The sequence below is a fragment of the Tachyglossus aculeatus genome, chromosome X1, assembly GCF_015852505.1.
Source record: "Tachyglossus aculeatus isolate mTacAcu1 chromosome X1, mTacAcu1.pri, whole genome shotgun sequence".
NCBI classification, from domain to species: Eukaryota; Metazoa; Chordata; class Mammalia; order Monotremata; family Tachyglossidae; genus Tachyglossus; species Tachyglossus aculeatus.
The window spans coordinates 95,124,549-95,142,580 of NC_052101.1; the positions used below are offsets into that span (position 1 = coordinate 95,124,549).

General features: G+C 48.8%; 1 protein-coding gene across 1 annotated transcript; it reads left to right on the forward strand.

Moving 5' to 3' along the window:
- The first annotated feature begins 1,114 nt into the window (after nt 1–1,114).
- Nucleotides 1,115–15,234, forward strand: LOC119919816 (nuclear pore complex protein Nup214-like). The gene is made up of 5 exons (XM_038740560.1): nt 1,115–1,134; nt 5,415–6,881; nt 7,072–7,127; nt 14,041–14,105; nt 14,542–15,234. Exons 1-5 carry the CDS (start codon nt 1,115–1,117, stop codon nt 14,908–14,910), a joined length of 1,977 nt encoding a protein of 658 aa, XP_038596488.1. The 3' UTR covers nt 14,911–15,234.
- The last annotated feature ends 2,798 nt before the right edge of the window (nt 15,235–18,032 follow it).

Here is an 18,032-nt window from a genome sequence, read left to right on the forward strand (position 1 = left end):
TGGATTTCCATGGAACTGGGGAAGCAGCATTGAGAAAGCGGTTGGGAGAAGAATTATCACTGAATTATTGAAAAAATTGTTGCGTGACTTCCCACTAACCAAAGATGCTAACAGATGAGACGAGTTGAGCAGGAGTGTAGTATGAAGAAGTGGAGGGAAACGGACACTGGCTTTGATTTGTGTGTGAGGAGAAAGAGAGAGAATCCAGGACACTTTGAGGTGGCATTTGAAACCATGAGGGTAAATGGGCCTTCCTAGAGGATGTGTAGAGTGAGAAGGATGAAAGACCCAGAAAAGCTCCCTGAAGATGCCCAAAGTAAATGAGTGAGGAGAGGAAGAAGAGTCAGCAAAGGAAATTGAGTAGTGGTTGAAAGGGTAAAATAAGAACCAAGAGTAAACAGTGTCTATGGGGAGAGATTTGAGATTTGATACAACTATGTCCAAAGTAGCAGAAAGATTAAGGAAGATTAGGATGAGGGTGTAAAACCTTGTCAAAGATGTGAAATATTCTTAAAAAACTTTTGAAAATTTAAGTATATTACACCCACTGATTCTCCTTTGCATGTTAATTGACCCTTCTAAAGAACTTGAGCAGATTAGGAAATGTTATTTTCCTTCTCTCAATACTTTTCTAAGCACTTGGGTAGATACAACATAATCAGATCAGGGATAGTCTCTACCCCACCTGGGGTTCACAATCTAAGAGGGAAAGAGAGCAGGTATAATAGTAATTATGGTCATTGTTAAGCTCTAATTATGTGTCAACCATTGTACTAAGCACTGGGATAGGTAATCGGGTTGGACAAAGTCCCTGCTCATAGAGCTCAGTCTAAGGGGGATGGAGAACAGGTATTTTATCCCTATTTCACAGATAAGGAAACTGAGGCTCAGAAAGGTTAACTGATTTGCCCGATGTCACATAGCAGCCCAGTGGTAGAGTTGGGACTACAGCCCAGGCCGCTTAGGCTTAGCCCAGTAGGCCACTTCACCAACAACAGGTTTTATTTTTTTGAGTGCTCACGTAGATTTGACCAATTTGTCTCTCTTCTTACAGGTCACACTCTTGCTAGAAACACTGTAGGTCCCCACTGAGCGGTCCTTCAACTGCTTTCAAATGGATGCCAACCGTCCCAGGTAATTTATTTAAATACAATCTATCAGTGTGGTTTAAAACTTCCTGTATATTCACAGCAATTTGATTCACTACCTCTTGACCTGTCTGCCACAAAAAACCCCAAAAGACCAAAAGAAAAAAAAACTGGGGTGTGAGAATCTAACAGCTCTCTCAGTAAAGACCATGTTAAAGAATTAATTGAGCCTCTGTGCCATCTTTTCTTCTCTGTATGCACCTTTTATGCCACAATCACCAAGTGGCCTCACTGATTCCCAGGCCAACTTCTGGCTTTTTGTATATTTGAAAATTCTTTATTTGCTCTGACATCTTTGGCAAGGAACTTTTCACACTCCTTTTTGACCCCATGTAATGGCCTCTTTATACTTGACCAGCTTTCCGGATGCTATATTCTTTTAGACACTTCTTTTACCCTGCCAGTTAACCTGGCAGATTTACATTTGGTAGAGTCTATTTTTTTATGCAGGCCTTTGATATGTGTATTATGTGAGAGGGAAGGAGGAAGGGAGGGCTGGAGGGGCACAGGGATATAACAGCTTCCAGAGGGTTACTGTTTTTTAACCCACTCCTTTTAACAACTTCCCAGGGGCTCCATTTTATCATAGTTTCCTTTTCTACAATTTAATATCCTCATGTGATCCTTTTGGCTTTTGCGCCCTAGGAAAAAAATGACAAATTTGATCTAGTTGTGGTCATTATACCAGAATGACTTTCCCTCATATTCCCGCTTGCCCCGGGCTCCATTTCAAGCTTTAAACTCAAAGAATGAAATACAGATGAGACCCAAATATGGATGAGCTGGAGAACAATTAGATCAAGCCCCAGCAGCCGGCCACCAGGGAGACCAGTATCAGATGTAGTGGGTTAGTTAGCAGTGCTCCCTCTTCTCCCACCTGTACTTATGACATTTGAAATTCTCCACCGACTTTAGTCCCTTCTCAGGAGTGTCTGGGTCCTTCCGGGTGGCGGATTTGAGGCATTTCAGAGGGATCCCAATTTTGCAGAGTCTGGAAAGTTGGGGACAGAGGAACTGGGACAGAGTTCTGCTTTTCAGCTCAATGTGGGCATGAGCATGGGGCCCAGGGAGAGTGGGCTTCCGAGGGATGGGATGGTTTTAGGAAGGAAAGAACCTCTGGGCTGCTTAAGCACTATTAACTTGATCTCTGTTGATGGCACTACCATCCTTCCCGTCTCGCAAGCCCGCAACCTTGGTGTCATCCTCGACTCCGCTCTCTCATTCACCCCTCACATCCAAGCCGTCACCAAAACCTGCCGGTCTCAGCTCCGCAACATTGCCAAGATCCGCCCTTTCCTCTCCATCCATACCGCTACCCTGCTCATTCAAGCTCTCATCCTATCCCGTCTGGACTACTGCATCAGCCTTCCCTCTGATCTCCCATCCTCGTGTCTCTCTCCACTTCAATCCATACTTCATGCTGCTGCCCGGATTATCTTTGTCCAGAAACGCTCTGGGCATATTACTCCCCTCCTCAAAAATCTCCAGTGGCTACCAATCAATCTGCGCATCAGGCAGAATCTCCTCACCCTGGGCTTCAAGGCTGTCCATCACCTCGCCCCCTCCTACCTCACCTCCCTTCTCTCCTTCTCCAGCCCAGCCCGCACCCTCCGCTCCTCCGCCGCTAATCTCCTCACCGTACCTCATTCTCGCCTGTTCCGCCATCGACCCTCGGCCCACGTCATCCCCCAGGCCTGGAATGCCCTCCCTCTGCCCATCCGCCAAGCTAGCTCTCTTCCTCCCTTCAAGGCCCTACTGAGAGCTCACCTCCTCCAGGAGGCCTTCCCAGACTGAGCCCCCTTCCTTCCTCTCCCCCTCGTCCCCCTCTCCATCCCCCCCATCTTACCTCCTTCCCTTCCCCACAGCACCTGTATATATGCATATATGTTTGTGCATATTTATTACTCTATTTATTTATTTGTTTTACTTGTACATTTCTATCCTATTTATTTTATTTTGTTGGTATGTTTGGTTTTGTTCTCTGTCTCCCCCTTTTAGACTGTGAGCCCACTGTTGGGTAGGGACTGTCTCTATATGTTGCCAATTTTGTACTTCCCAAGCGCTTAGTACAGTGCTCTGCACACAGTAAGCGCTCAATAAATACGATTGATGATGATGATGATCTTTGCCCCACCTCCTACAATAAGCCTCCCTTTCCCACCAATCTTCCCATTGCCTTGCCCTCGATTTCCAGTCCAGTTCACACTTTTTCAGTCCAAGCTCTGGGCACAATTAAGACTGGGTGGGGCCACCCACCCTGGATGGGGCTAGGGGCTCAGGGCAATGGCTGGAGGAGGTGGCTTCAGTTAGGCATCTTGGTGACACAACATCCTGAGGTTAAAAGGGCTCCTAACTTCAGGGCCTTTCCTGTTCCACACATCTCACCAGGCCCTGAATCAACCAATCGTATTTATTGAGCGCTTACTGTGTGCAGAGCACTGTACTAAGCGCTTGGGAAGTACAAGTTGACAACATATAGAGACAGTCCCTACCCAACAGTGGGCTTGCAGTCTAAAAGGGGGAGACAGAGAACAAAACCAAACATACTAACAAAATAAAATAAATAGAATAGATATGTACAAGTAAAATAAATAAATAAATAGAGTAATAAATATGTACAAACATATATACATATATACAGGTGCTGTAGGGAAGGGAAGGAGGTAAGATGGGGGGGATGGAGAGGGGGATGAGGAGAAGAGGAAGGAAGGGGCTTAGTCTGGGAAGGCTTCCTGGAGGAGGTGAGCTCTCAGTAGGGCCTTGAAGGGAGGAAGAGAGCTAGCTTAGCGGATGGGCAGAGGGAGGGCATTCCAGGCCCGGGGGATTACGTGGGCCGGGGGTCGATGGCGGGACAGGCGAGAACGAGGCACGGTGAGGAGATTAGCGGCAGAGGAGCGGAGGGTGCGGGGTGGGCTGTAGAAGGAGAGAAGGGAGGTGAGGTAGGAGGGGGCGAGGTGATGGACAGCCTTGAAGCCCAGGGTGAGGAGTTTCTGCCTGATGCGCAGATTGATTGGTAGCCACTGGAGATTTTTGAGGAGGGGAGTAACATGCCCAGAGCGTTTCTGGACAAAGACAATCCGGGCAGCAGCATGAAGTATGGATTGAAGTGGGGAGAGACACGAGGATGGGAGATCAGAGAGAAGGCTGATACAGTAGTCCAGACGGGATAGGATGAGAGCTTGAACGAGCAGGGTAGCGGTTTGGATGGAGAGGAAAGGGCGGATCTTGGCAATGTTGTGGAGCTGAGACCAGCAGGTTTTGGTGACGGCTTGGATGTGAGGGGTGAATGAGAGAGCGGAGTCGAGGATGACACCAAGGTTGCGGGCTTGCGAGACGGGAAGGATGGTAGTGCCGTCGACAGAGATGGAAAAGTCAGGGAGAGGGCAGGGTTTGGGTGGGAAGACAAGGAGTTCAATCTTGGACATGTTGAGTTTTAGGTGGTGGGCAGACATCCAGATGGAGATGTCCTGAAGGCAGGAGGGGATGCGAGCCTGGAGAGAGGGGGAGAGAGCAGGGGCAGAGGTGTAGATCTGGGTGTCATCAGCATAGAGATGATAGTTGAAGTTGTGGGAGCGAATGAGGTCACCAAGGGAGTGAGTGTAGATCGAGAACAGAAGAGGACCAAGAACTGAACCTTGGGGAACCCCCAAAGTAAGGGGATCGGCGGGGGAGGAGGAGCCTGCAAAAGAGACTGAGAATGAATGACTGGAGAGATAAGAGGAGAACCAGGAGAGGACGGAGTCTGTGAAGCTAAGGTCGGATAGCGTGTTGAGGAGAAGGGGGTGGTCCACAGTGTCAAAGGCAGCTGAGAGGTCGAGGAGGATTAGGACAGAGTATGAGCCGTTGGATTTGGCAAGCAGGAGGTCATTGGTGACCTTTGAGAGGGCAGTTTCCGTGGAATGTAGGGGACGGAAGCCAGACTGGAGGGGGTTGAGGAGAGAGTTGGTGTTGAGGAATTCGAGGCAGCACGTGTAGACAACTCATTCAAGGAGTTTGGAAAGGAATGGTAGGAGGGATATGGGGCGATAACTAGAAGGTGAGGTGGGGTCAAGAGAGGGGTTTTTTTAGGATGGAAGAGACATGGACATGTTTGAAGGCAGAGGGGAAGGAACCAGTGGAGAGTGAGCTGTTGAAGATGGAAGTTAAGGAGGGGAGAAGGGATGAAGCGAGAGATTTCATGAGATGAGAGGGAAGACACAATCCAGTTCACTTTAAGAACTTCAACCAGCCCCAGTCTCACTTGCCTCATTCTTTCTCTCCTTCCAGGATGCCCGGACTTGGCCCCAGCTATAGCTCGGTTCCCAGGTTCAACTTGGGTCCCGGCGTCAGCTCCGGCCCCCAGGTCGCCTTGGGCCCCAGAATCACCTCCGGCCCCCAGTTCAACTTTGGTCCCAGCGTGCACTCTGCCCCCCAGTTCGGTTTTGTCCCCAGCATGAGCTCCAGCCCCCAGTTCAACTTGGACCCCAGGGGTAGCTTGGGCCACGAGGCTAGCTCTATTCCCAGAGTCAGCTCTGACTCCCAGTTCAGGTTTGGATCCGGTTTCGGCTCTGGCTCTCAGTTCCATTTTGGAGCCAGTGTCAACTCTGGCTCCCAGTTCTACTTCGGAGCCGGTGTTAACTCTGGCTCCCAGTTCAACTTTGGCCCCAGCTCGGGCTCCCAGTTCAGTTTGAACCACAAAGTCAGTTCCAGACGCAGTGCCAGCGTGGGCCCCGTCATCAGCTCTGACCCTCAGTTCAGTTTGGCCCCCAGCAACAGCTCTGGGGTCCAGTTCAGCTGGGGCCACAAAGTCACCTCTAACCCTAATGTCAGCTCAGGACCCCCGTTCGGCTTCGGCCCCAACACCAGCTCTACCTCCCAGTTCAGCGTGGGCCACAGGGTCAGCTCTAACCGCAGTGCCGGCTTGGGACCCATCGCCAGCTCTGACCCTCAGTTCAGCTTGGCCCCCAGCAACAGCTCTGGGGTCCAGTTCAGCTGGGGCCACAAAGTCACCTCTAACACTAATGTCAGCTCAGGACCCCCGTTCGGCTTCGGCCCCAACACCAGCTCTACCTCCCAGTTCAGCTTGGGCCGCAGGGTCAGCCCCAGCCACAGTGCCAGCTTGAGCCCTGTCATCAGATCTGACCCTCAGTTCAGGTTGGCTCCCAGTGTCAGTTCTGGCCCCCAGTTCGGCGTGGGCCACAAGGTCAGCTTCAGCCCCCAGTTCAGCTCAAACCCCAGCATCAACTTGGGTCCCAGTTTCGGCTTCAGCACCGGCATGGGGCCCAGCCCCCAGTTTAGCTTTGGCACCAACGTTGGCTCTGGTCCTCAGTTCAGCTTTGCCCCCAACGCCGGCTCCAGGCCCAAATTTGGCCCCGACCCCAGCATCGGCTCCTTCGCCAGATTTGGCTTCAACCCCAACATCGGCTCCGGCCCCGGATTTGGCTCCAGCCCTGTCTTCGGCTCCAGACCCCACTTCAGCATTGGCCCCAGCACCGGTTCTGGTCCCCACATCGGCTCGGGCTTTGGCTCCAGCCCCCAGTTCAAATTCGGTTCCAACGTCAACACCGGGCCCAAGTTCAGCTTCAATTCCGGCATCGAATCCAGCCCCCAGTTCGTCTTTGGCGCCAGTGTCAACTCCAGCCCCAAGTTCAACTTCACCCCCAGGCCCAGATCCAGCCCTGCCTTCAGCTCTTATGGCGTCAATGTCAGCCCTGAACAGGAATACATGGAGGTGTCTCCGCCCCAAGGAACAAGGTATGGAAAGCAGAGAGCCTGGTGAGGCCATACCTCCAGGATGACGCTAGGACATGCCCCACTTGGGTGAGAACGGGTGGTGTCCAGGCAGAGGCTGCTGGGCTTAGATCCAGGAGACCCAGAAAGCGGGGCTTCCAGGTTGTGCTGGGCTTGAGAAAGATTGAACTGGCCCATTGTGTCTTCCTTTCAGGGATGAATTTCAGTCCACCGTGGACTTCAACAACCCGTTCCCTTCAATGGCTGCAGGTAAGTTTCAGTGCTGAGCTCCTGTGGCCTTTCCTCTTCTCATTCCACAAAACAACAGCAGGAGCTGTGGGCTGTTCAACTCTGGCCTCTCTTTTAGGTAAACTTGCTGTTTCCTGGGTTGTTGTTCTTTGTACCCCTATCAACCTATCGATGGTATTTACTGTGCCCCTACTGAGTGCAAAGCACTGCCACGCAAATGCCACGCAGGTACTACCGTTTTTGGAAGAGTTCAACAGATGTAAGACACACATTCTCGGCCCTCAAAGAGTTTGCAGCTTAATGGGGAAAGAATCTGTTGTATTGTTCTCCCCCAACTGCTTAGCACAGTGCTCCGCACACAGTAAGTGCTCGATAAATACCATTGACTGATTGAAGACAACCGAGTAGAAATGGTTTACAAATAATGGGAGCAGGAGGAAGAACCAGAATCCAACAGGAAGTACAAGTCTGTCAGGATGAAAGAGCCGAATAAGTAATTGAGTACACAAATGAGCATGCATATGAATAGAAGTGCTGAGGATAGAGTTAAAATAAATAAGTGCTCAGGATAACTGTTGGGCTGACACAACTGGGGTGTTGTGGCCAAGTTTCTTGAAGGAGGTGGACTTTTAGGAAGTCTTTGAAAGAGCCGAATAAGTAATTGAGTACACAAATGAGCATGCATATGAATAGAAGTGCTGAGGATAGAGTTAAAATAAATAAGTGCTCAGGATAACTGTTGGGCTGACACAACTGGGGTGTTGTGGCCAAGTTTCTTGAAGGAGGTGGACTTTTAGGAAGCCTTTGAAGATGGGGATTGCTGTGCTCTGGCAGATTGGCAGGGAATCCCAGGCTGGGCAGGGTCACCTTCAGAAAGCCAGGCACCCTCAGAAAGCCAGGCACCCTGAGGTAAGCGTCTTTAGTGCCGCCCCTCACGTGAGCCATGATGCGACATTTCCAAGATGGCAGCCTCTCACTGTCATGACTAACGTGGAGTTGCTAATGGGGCCTGAAGAAGGTTCTGGCAGGGGCTGTAATGGGGAATTTAAAGCTGATGCAGAGGCAGAGTGGGGTCTGACTGCCAGAACATTTTGTTGATGTTTTAAAAACACTAAGCAAAAAACTGCAGAGACATTTTTACTTCAATGGGCCTTGAGAGGGATGTAATGGGTGAGATCTGCACAAGCTCTCAGACGGCATGGCAGCTTTGTCCCGAGACATCTTCCACTGAGGAACCCTAGTAGCGGTTACTCCACCCTGGCTGCTTGGGTCCAGGGTCTGGTAGTAGGCAGATGGTGGCAGCAGCCAGGTCCTTGAGGTAGCTCGGGCAAGAGAGTCCTGTAGCTGGCGGGGGAGATCGCCCCGCAAATTGAAGGGGGCCCGTTCGTGGGCTGGGAAGTGGCTGCAGGGCTGCGGTGGGGAGATAAGCTGCAGAGCTTCAACAGCAACCAGGGGCAAGGTCTGTGGATCCCGGCTACGAGAGGGGCCTGCTGTGATAGCTCTGATTCATTCATTCATTCATTCAATCGTATTTATTGAGCGCTTACTGTGTGCACAGCACTGTACTAAGCACTTGGGAAGTCCAAGTTGGCAACATCTAGAGATGGTCCCTACCCAACAGAGGGTTCACAGTCTAGAAGGGGGAGACAGACCACAAAACAAAACACATTAACAAAATAAAATAAATATGTACAAGTAAAATAGAGTAATAAATACATACAAACATATATTCATTCATTCATTCAATCATATTTATTGAGCACTTACTGTGTGCAGAGCACTGTACTAAGCGCTTGGGAAGTCCAAATTGGCAACATCTAGAGACGGTCCCTACCCAACAGCGGGTTCACAATCTAGAATGGGGAGACAGACCACAAAACAAAACACATTAACAAAATAAAATAAATATGTACAAGTAAAATAGAGTAATAAATACATACAAACATATATTCATTCATTCATTCAATCATATTTATTGAGCACTTACTGTGTGCAGAGCACTGTACTAAGCGCTTGGGAAGTCCAAGTTGGAAACATCTAGAGACGGTCCCTACCCAACAGCGGGTTCACAATCTAGAAGGGGGAGACAGACCACAAAACAAAACACATTAACAAAATAAAATAAATATGTACAAGTAAGATAGAGTAATAAATACATACAAACATATATTCATTCATTCATTCAATCATATTTATTGAGCACTTACTGAGTGCAGAGCACTGTACTAAGCGCTTGGGAAGTCCAAATTGGCAACATCTAGAGACGGTCCCTACCCAACAGCGGGTTCACAATCTAGAAGGGGGAGACAGACCACAAAACAAAACACATTAACAAAATAAAATAAATATGTACAAGTAAAATAGAGTAATAAATACATACAAACATATATTCATTCATTCATTCAATCATATTTATTGAGCACTTACTGTGTGCAGAGCACTGTACTAAGCGCTTGGGAAGTCCAAATTGGCAACATCTAGAGACGGTCCCTACCCAACAGCGGGTTCACAATCTAGAATGGGGAGACAGACCACAAAACAAAACACATTAACAAAATAAAATAAATATGTACAAGTAAAATAGAGTAATAAATACATACAAACATATATTCATTCATTCATTCAATCATATTTATTGAGCACTTACTGTGTGCAGAGCACTGTACTAAGCGCTTGGGAAGTCCAAGTTGGCAACATATAGAGATGGTCCCTACCCAACAGTGGGCTCACAGGCTAGAAGCAGCTTGGCTCAGTGGAAAGAGCACGGGCTTTGGAGTCAGAGGTCAGGGGTCCGAATCCCAGCTCTGCCACATGTCTGCTGTGTGACCTTGGGCAAGTCACTTAACTTCTCTGAGCCTCGGTTACCTCATCTGTAAAATGGGGATTGACTGTGAGCCCCACGTGGGACAACTTAATCACCTTGTATCCTCCCCAGCGCTTAGAACAGTGCTTTGCACATAGTAAGCGCTTAACAAATCATCAACATCATCAATCGTATTTATTGAGCGCTTACTATGTGCAGAGCACTGTACTAAGCGCTTGGGAAGTACAAATTGGCAACATATAGAGACAGTCCCTACCCAACAGTGGGCTCACAGTCTAAAAGGGGGGAGACAGAGAACAAAACCAAACATACTAACAAAATAAAATAAATAGAATAGATATGTACAAATAAAATAAATAAATAGAGTAATAAATATGTACAAACATATATACATATATACAGGTGCTGTGGGGAAGGGAAGGAGGTAAGATGGGGGGGATGGAGAGGGGGACGAGGGGGAGAGGAAGGAAGGGGCTCAGTCTGGGAAGGCCTCCTGGAGGAGGTGAGCTCTCAGCAGGGCCTTGAAGGGAGGAAGAGAGCTAGCTAACAAATGCCATCATTATTATTAGAAGGGGGCTAGATTCAGCTTGTGGAATCCCCTCTTTGGGGCTCTTGTTACTGTGGGGTAAGCACAGAGCATCTCCACGGCAAGCAGGCCCAAAGTAGCTGTCTTCTGCACTGATTTGAAGCCGGCACTATCCCTGAAGGGGCAGAATCCACCAGCCCTGTGCCATCGGGACAAAGTCTGAGCATCTCCACAACGACGACAGCCAGGGAATAACCAGGGACAAGAGGGGGGAGGAAGCTCAGGGGATAGCTACTTCAGGTCTGCTTGCTCTGCTGCTCACAACTCTAAGCCCCCAGAATTAAACAGCTGCCTGGTTGCGAGGGATTGGGGGAGGGACTGTTGTTAGGGGTGGGTGGGGAAGCAGAGGATCCTGTAATACATTAAAAATGACTGTCGCACCTGTGACAGAGTGAAGGGCTGGGTGGGGACCCTGCACATGTGCCGTGGCCATCTTGATGAGGTCAGGGAATCATCGTGAACGCCCCAAATGGTGGCCATCTTGGGAGAGTCAAGAAGGAATTTGAGATCACTTGCAATCCTGAAGTAGCGACTGCTGGTCTTGTTTACCGTAGGAAGTGAGACCTGAGGTTCGGGAGGCACAGGGTGAGAGAGGAGTTAGAGGTGGGAAAGTTAAGAGCGAAGTACAATAAGAAGGCGAGTTTGGGAGGAGTGAAGAATGCTAGCTGGGGAATTCAGGATGAAAGGAGCTATGAACCACGAGAAGAGCTAGTGGAAAGTCTTGAAGACAATTGGGAAGCACTTTGGTTGAACAAGGAGGCTGGCTGTTTATCTAGAGCAGAAGAGGCATACCCAGGAAAGGTTGTGGAAGAAGAACAGTGCCTGGCACGTAGTAATCACTTAGCAAATACCACAAACAAAACAAAGCCAAACCAAACTGGGAAGGAGCGGAGGAGAGCAGTTCCCACTAATTCCCTGGCTGCATCATCATCATCATCAATCGTATTTATTGAGCGCTTACTGTGTGCAGAGCACTGTACTAAGCGCTTGGGAAGTACAAGTTGGCAACATATACAGTCCCTACCCAACAGTGGGCTCACAGTCTAGAAGGGGGAGACAGAGAATAAAACCAAACATATTAACAAAATAAAATAAATAGAATAGATATGTACAAGTAAAATAAATACATTAATAGAGTAATCATCATCATCATCAATCGTATTTATTGAGCGCTTACTATGTGCAGAGCACTGTACTAAGCACTTGGGAAGTACAAATTGGCAACATATAGAGACAGTCCCTACCCAACAGTGGGCTCACAGTCTAAAAGGGGGAGACAGAGAACAAAACCAAACATACTAACAAAATAAAATAAATAGAATAGATATGTACAGGTAAAATAAATAAATAAATAAATAAATAGAGTAATAAATATGTACAAACATATATACAGGTGCTGTGGGGAAGGGAAGGAGGTAAGATGGGGGGATGGAGAGGGGGACGAGGGGAAGAGGAAGGAAGGGGCTCAGTCTGGGAAGGCCTCCTGGAGGAGGTGAGCTCTCAGCAGGGCCTTGAAGGGAGGAAGAGAGCTAGCTTGGCGGATGGGCAGAGGGAGGGCATTCCAGGCCCGGGGGATGACGTGGGGCGGGGGTCAATGGCGGGACAGGCGAGAACGAGGTACGGTGAGGAGATTAGCGGCGGAGGAGTGGAGGGTGCGGGCTGGGCTGGAGAAGGAGAGAAGGGAGGTGAGGTAGGAGGGGGCGAGGTGATGGACAGCCTTGAAGCCCAGGGTGAGGGGTTTCTGCCTGATGCGCAGATTGATTGGTAGCCACTGGAGACTTTTGAGGAGGGGAGTAATATGCCCAGAGCGTTTCTGGACAAAGATGATGCGGGCAGCAGCATGAAGTATGGATTGAAGTGGAGAGAGACATGAGGATGGGAGATCAGAGAGAAGGCTGATGCAGTAGTCCAGACGGGATAGGATGAGAGCTTGAACGAGCAGGGTAGCGGTATGGATGGAGAGGAAAGGGCGGATCTTGGCAATGTTGCGGAGCTGAGACCGGCAGGTTTTTGTGATGGCTTGGATGTGAGGGGTGAATGAGAGAGCGGAGTCGAGGATGACACCAAGGTTGCGGGCTTGTGAGACGGGAAGGATGGTAGTGCCATCAACAGAGATGGGAAAGTCAGGGAGAGGACAAGGTTTGGGAGGGAAGACAAGGAGTTCAGTCTTCGACATGTTGAGTAATAAATATGTACAAACCTATATACATTAGCCTCAGGTGCAGCCTCGCCGCTTGCCCTCCTTCAAAGCGGGATTTCCACCATTTGACTCCTCTCTTCAAGGCCCTGCTGAGAGCTCACCTCCTCCAGAAGGCCTTCCCAGACTGAGCCCCTTCCTTCCTCTCCCCCTCGTCCCCCTCTCCATCCCCCCCATCTTACCTCCTTCCCTTCCCCACAGCACCTGTATATATGTTTGTACATATTTGTTACTCTATTTTACTTGTACATATCTATCCTATTTATTTTATTTCGTTAGTATGTTTGGTTTTGTTCTCTGTCTCCCCCTTTTAGACTGTGAGCCCACTGCTGGGTAGGGACCGTCTCTAGATGTTGCCAATTTGTACTTCCCAAGCGCTTAGTACAGTGCTCTGCACATAGTAAGCGCTCAATAAATACGATTGATGATGATGATGTCTCCCCCTTTTAGACTGTGAGCCCACTGTTGGGTAGGGACCGTCTCTATATGTTGCCACTTTGTACTTCCCAAGCGCTTAGTACAGTGCTCTGCACATAGTAAGCGCTCAATAAATACGATTGATGATGATGATGCTGTGGGGAAGGGAAGGAGGTAAGACCGGGGGGAAGTGAGACTTGAGGTTCGGGAGGAACAGGGTGAGAGAGGAGTTAGAGGTGGGAAAGTTAAGAGCGAAGTACAATAAGAAGGCGAGTTTGGGAGGAGTGAAGAATGCTAGCTGGGGAATTCAGGATGAAAGGAAGAGCTATGAACCACGAGAAGAGCTAGTGGAAAGTCTTGAAGACAATTGGGAAGCCCTTTGGTTGAACGAGGAGGCTGGCTATTTAGAGTAGAAGAGGCATACCCAGGAAAGGTTGTGGAAGAAGAACAGTGCCTGGCACGTAATAATCACTTAGCAAATACCACAAACAAAACAAAACAAAACCAAACTGGGAAGGAGCGGAGGAGAGCAGTTCCCACTAATTCCCTGGCTGCATGTCTCTCCTTTGCTTTGAGCGCTTTCATCTCCCCTTAATCTCCAGCTTCAACTTCTGTTCTGTCCAAGCTGCCTTTGCCCAAACATCTCCTCCAGGTCTGTGCCCAATTTGTCCTTTAGGCATGGGGTAGGGGGGCAGCCTCTCTAGTCTTGTTCCCCCATCCTTCCTCTTTCTTCACCTTTCTCTTGCAGCCTGATGCCTACCTCCTCCGAGAGGCCTGCTCTCCTGTATTAGCTCCCCCTGCTCTCCCCCGTTTCTCACCTCATTCTTGCAACGAGTCTATATATTCATATTTCTGTTTCAGTCCAAGATCTCCTATCTCACCACTCCTTCCCTTATGTCTCCTCCCACAGGCAACCGGCCCACTGATTCGATTATTCCAGCTTATGAAGCCAGTAGGAATCCAGTGCCATTCCAGGTCAGTCCATTTTTCTCAGCAGTAAACAGAAACTCTTAACTGCTCAATTCAAGGCTCTCCATCAGCTGCCTCTACCTTTCCACACTCTTCTCTTGCTATGGCCCAGTCTGTACCATTTGCACCTCCCAAACTAACCTCTGAATGGTGCTTCGTTCTCAACTCTCCCATTTTCCAACACACTGGAATTCTCCCCCAACTCCCACATCTGTCCAACCATTTCCCTCTGGGCCGGGATCATGTCTACCAACTCTTGTCATATCGTTCGGTTCCAAGCTCCTAATACAGTGCTTTGCACCCAGTAAGCACTCAATAAATGTGATTGATTGTTGGATTGGAGAATGCTGCTGTATGGGTCCCGGATTTATAGATAAACATGTTGCTTTCTCTTTCTTAAGCCTCAAGGAACTCATTTTTTCCCCTGGTTTTCTTCTTCTAGGGGACCACAAACCCTGATCCCATCACTCTGAGTGGGATGGAATCAACTTTCCACAGATTATTCCAGGAGCAAATTCGGGGGGCCTCGGAAATGGGCGGGGTCAACAATGCCAATCAGTACTCAGGTCAGAGGTCCCAGCTGGGTCTCTTCTCCTCCTCCCCCTTCTCCACCAACCAGCCTAGGCCCAGAATAAGAGTCCTGAGCAGGAATCAATCTCTGGAGGCTGACTCTTCACCCTCCACATTCAAATTCAAGGGCAACATGGCTCCAGAAAGCTTCAGGGCCGAGCAACAGTTCCCTCAGGCCCCTGGACAAGGTGCGGATCATCCCCAGCAGAATGTCTGTCGCCGCCTGTGCTGGGATTCTTAAAGCTATAGAGTCAGAGAGCTGATGTGTGGGTCACCCTCTTCTTTCTCTGTACACCCTCACATCCAGATACTCCCTTCCACACAATTCACATTTTCCACCACCTTTCTTTTTGCCCCTTTGGGGCACGTATCCTCCTCTTTTGCGCACGTGGGCAGCCCCCAGCCCCAAAACCCCAATAGTGCACGGATTCCTAGCTCTTAGATGCCTTTAGGGCCAGGCTCAGCCCCTCTAGCTTAGCAACCCCCCTTTCTAGACGCTCAGCCCAGCACCAAAATAGATTCAAATTCAGTTACAAATAGCGAGGAAATAGCTACGAACAGCGAGGTCCCAGGAATGGACCACCAAGCGTCTCTAACTTTCCTTCCGTTTTTATCCAAACCTCTCTCTTGGACATACAGTTGCTTTTTAGTCTGCCCAACTTCCAATAGCTTTACCACTCACTCCGTAACGAGTGGTTCCTGTGGCTTATTTTGCACTTGAAATAGCGGACCTCGCTATTACAGATAGTTACAGATTCAGTTACAAATCTTCTTCCTTACTTGTAGTGATCTAGAGGACAAGGAAAAGCAGATTCTGCCCCTTAGCTGACCCAGGGAAGTAAGCGAAAGCCTCTTCAACTCCAACCATACCGTACCTCCGATGCGGGGGGTGGTCAAGATGACTTAGAAAGGTTGTTCTAAAGGGAAAAAGGCAGGGACTGCCTTTAGGGCCATCAAAGAAATAAATGTCGCTCCTGCAAGAGTCATCTACCAGAACCTCTCCTTCCACTTTCAAACATCTAAGCCTTTTAAGCACCTAGCCTTTCAAGGCAGCTACACCTTCATCAGGGTTGAGAGAACTGGGAAAGTTTGAACAAAAATCATACAGTTTTTAAATATTACGACCCTTGTTCTGTCCTGTGTTTTGATTTCAATATACTCTCAAAACATTAAACTTCTTGTTATGAACTCAGTTAATGATTCTGCTGGTTTGCCTTTTTCATACATTCAAAATGAATGACAGGCTGTACTCAATCCACTAGAGGATGGTGTCACCCGTCGTCCGGGGACGGGTTCGTTCAGTGATCGGCAAAGCGAGAGAGAGAGAGAGGCCGGGGACGGAAAGCCTAAGTTTTATATAAAATTTATTCTGCGAGGTGAATTGAATTTATGTAATTGTTTAGGCGCAATGGATTGAGCTTCCCTTTCGGGAGGAATCATCATCAATCATATTTACTGAGCGCTTATTATATGCAGAGCACTGTACTAAGCGCTTGGGAAGTACAAATTGGCAACATATAGAGACAGTCCCTCCCCAACAGTGGGCTCACAGTCTAAAAGGGGGAGACAGAGAACAAAACCAAACATACTAATAAAATAAAATAAATAGGATATGTACAAGTAAAATAAATAAATAAATAAATAGAGTAATTGAGCCCCTTCCTTCCTCTCCCCCTCGTCCCCCTCTCCATCCCCCCATCTTACCTCCTTCCCTTCCCCACAGCACCTGTATATATGTATATATGTTTGTACATATTTATTACTCTATTTATTTATTTATTTTATTTGTACATATCTATTCTATTTATTTTATTTTGTTAGTATGTTTGGTTTTGTTCTCTGTCTCCCCCTTTTAGACTGTGAGCCCACTGTTGGGTAGGGACTGTCTCTATATGTTGCCAATTTGTACTTCCCAAGCGCTTAGTACAGTGCTCTGCACATAGTAAGTGCTCAATAAATACGATTGATGATGATGATGATGATAAATATGTACAAACATATATACATATATACAAGTGCTGTGGGGAAGGGAAGGAGGAAAGAAGGGGGGGATGGAGAGGGGGACGAGGGGGAGAGGAATATAATCAATTAGCAATATTAGAGCTTCCCTACATGGGAGGAACACGATCATCCGTTAATCGCGCGTGGGTGAGTTGGCTAACTTTCACCCATGTGCATTTCCCACTCGGGAAGAATCCATTTACTTTCCCACATGGGAAGAATTCATTACATTACCCGCGCACGTGGTGGGCGGCTAGCTCTCACAATGTGCTCTCCCTACATGGGAGGAATCCACTCATAATTCCCATCAGCAGCGGGGTACCTGGGTCCCACCCACGAGACACTCACACATCCCGCGGCCCTTGCCTCAGTGTGTTGGTTCTGGTTGTAGAGCGGGCATCTGGCCTTCTGGGCAGGGAGAGACACGTGGGCTGCTGCTGCGTGTCCTGGTGTTCTGACCCCGAAGGTCAGAGGCGACAGGTATTTATTGCCTGTGCCCCTAGGCCATTCCAGCTTCCCGCCTCAGTCTATCCAATCTCTGCCCTCCCTGCCTCCTCCATACCTAATTTGATTGGCACGGGGGCGAGGGACACCTTCTGTATTCCCAGCTTGGGCTGTCAATCTAGCAGATTTGGTCGTGGGGGTGGTATCCCACCCTCACTTCCGAGTTCCGCCTGCTGGCTCAGGTGGTCACGAGATAGCTTTTGACCTTGAGATGGCTGGTACCCAAAGGGTCACCTCGGGACAGATGGGCTCAGGTGAGATTGGAAAACAGACATTTTGGTGGGAGGTGGGGTGTGGGGTGTGTGTGTGTGTGTGTGTGTGTGTGTGTGTGTGTGTGTGTGTGTGTGTGTTTTCCTGTGAAAACTGCCATAAGGGCAGGGGGAAAACAGTAACCCATCTGAAACCATGTCACTGTCACCCTGCCCAACCACCATGTGACTCTAAGCATCAACATCAGCTGGTCGAATGGAGATCCTTAAACCACAGGGAGCAGGGGCTGTCTGGAGTTCTACCAGGTGGAGGTGGCAGGACATTAACCAAGGGAGGTGGGGTGGGATTTAGGGACCAAACTTCTGCTTTCACACCCCCATCCCACATACCGATGGAGTCGGAGAAGGGGGGCCCCCACCCACCTAGGGAAACTCCCAGGAATGGACCACCTAGCGTCCCTAACTTTCCTTCCGTTTTTATCCAAACCTCTCTCTTGGACATACAGTTGCTTTTTAGTCTGCCCAACTTCCATTAGCTTTACCACCCACTTCGTGAGGAGTGTTTCCTGTGGCTTATTTTGCACATGAAATAGCGGACCTCGCTGCCTGAGCTCAGGGATGGGGGGAAAGGCGACAGGCAAGTGGGAGA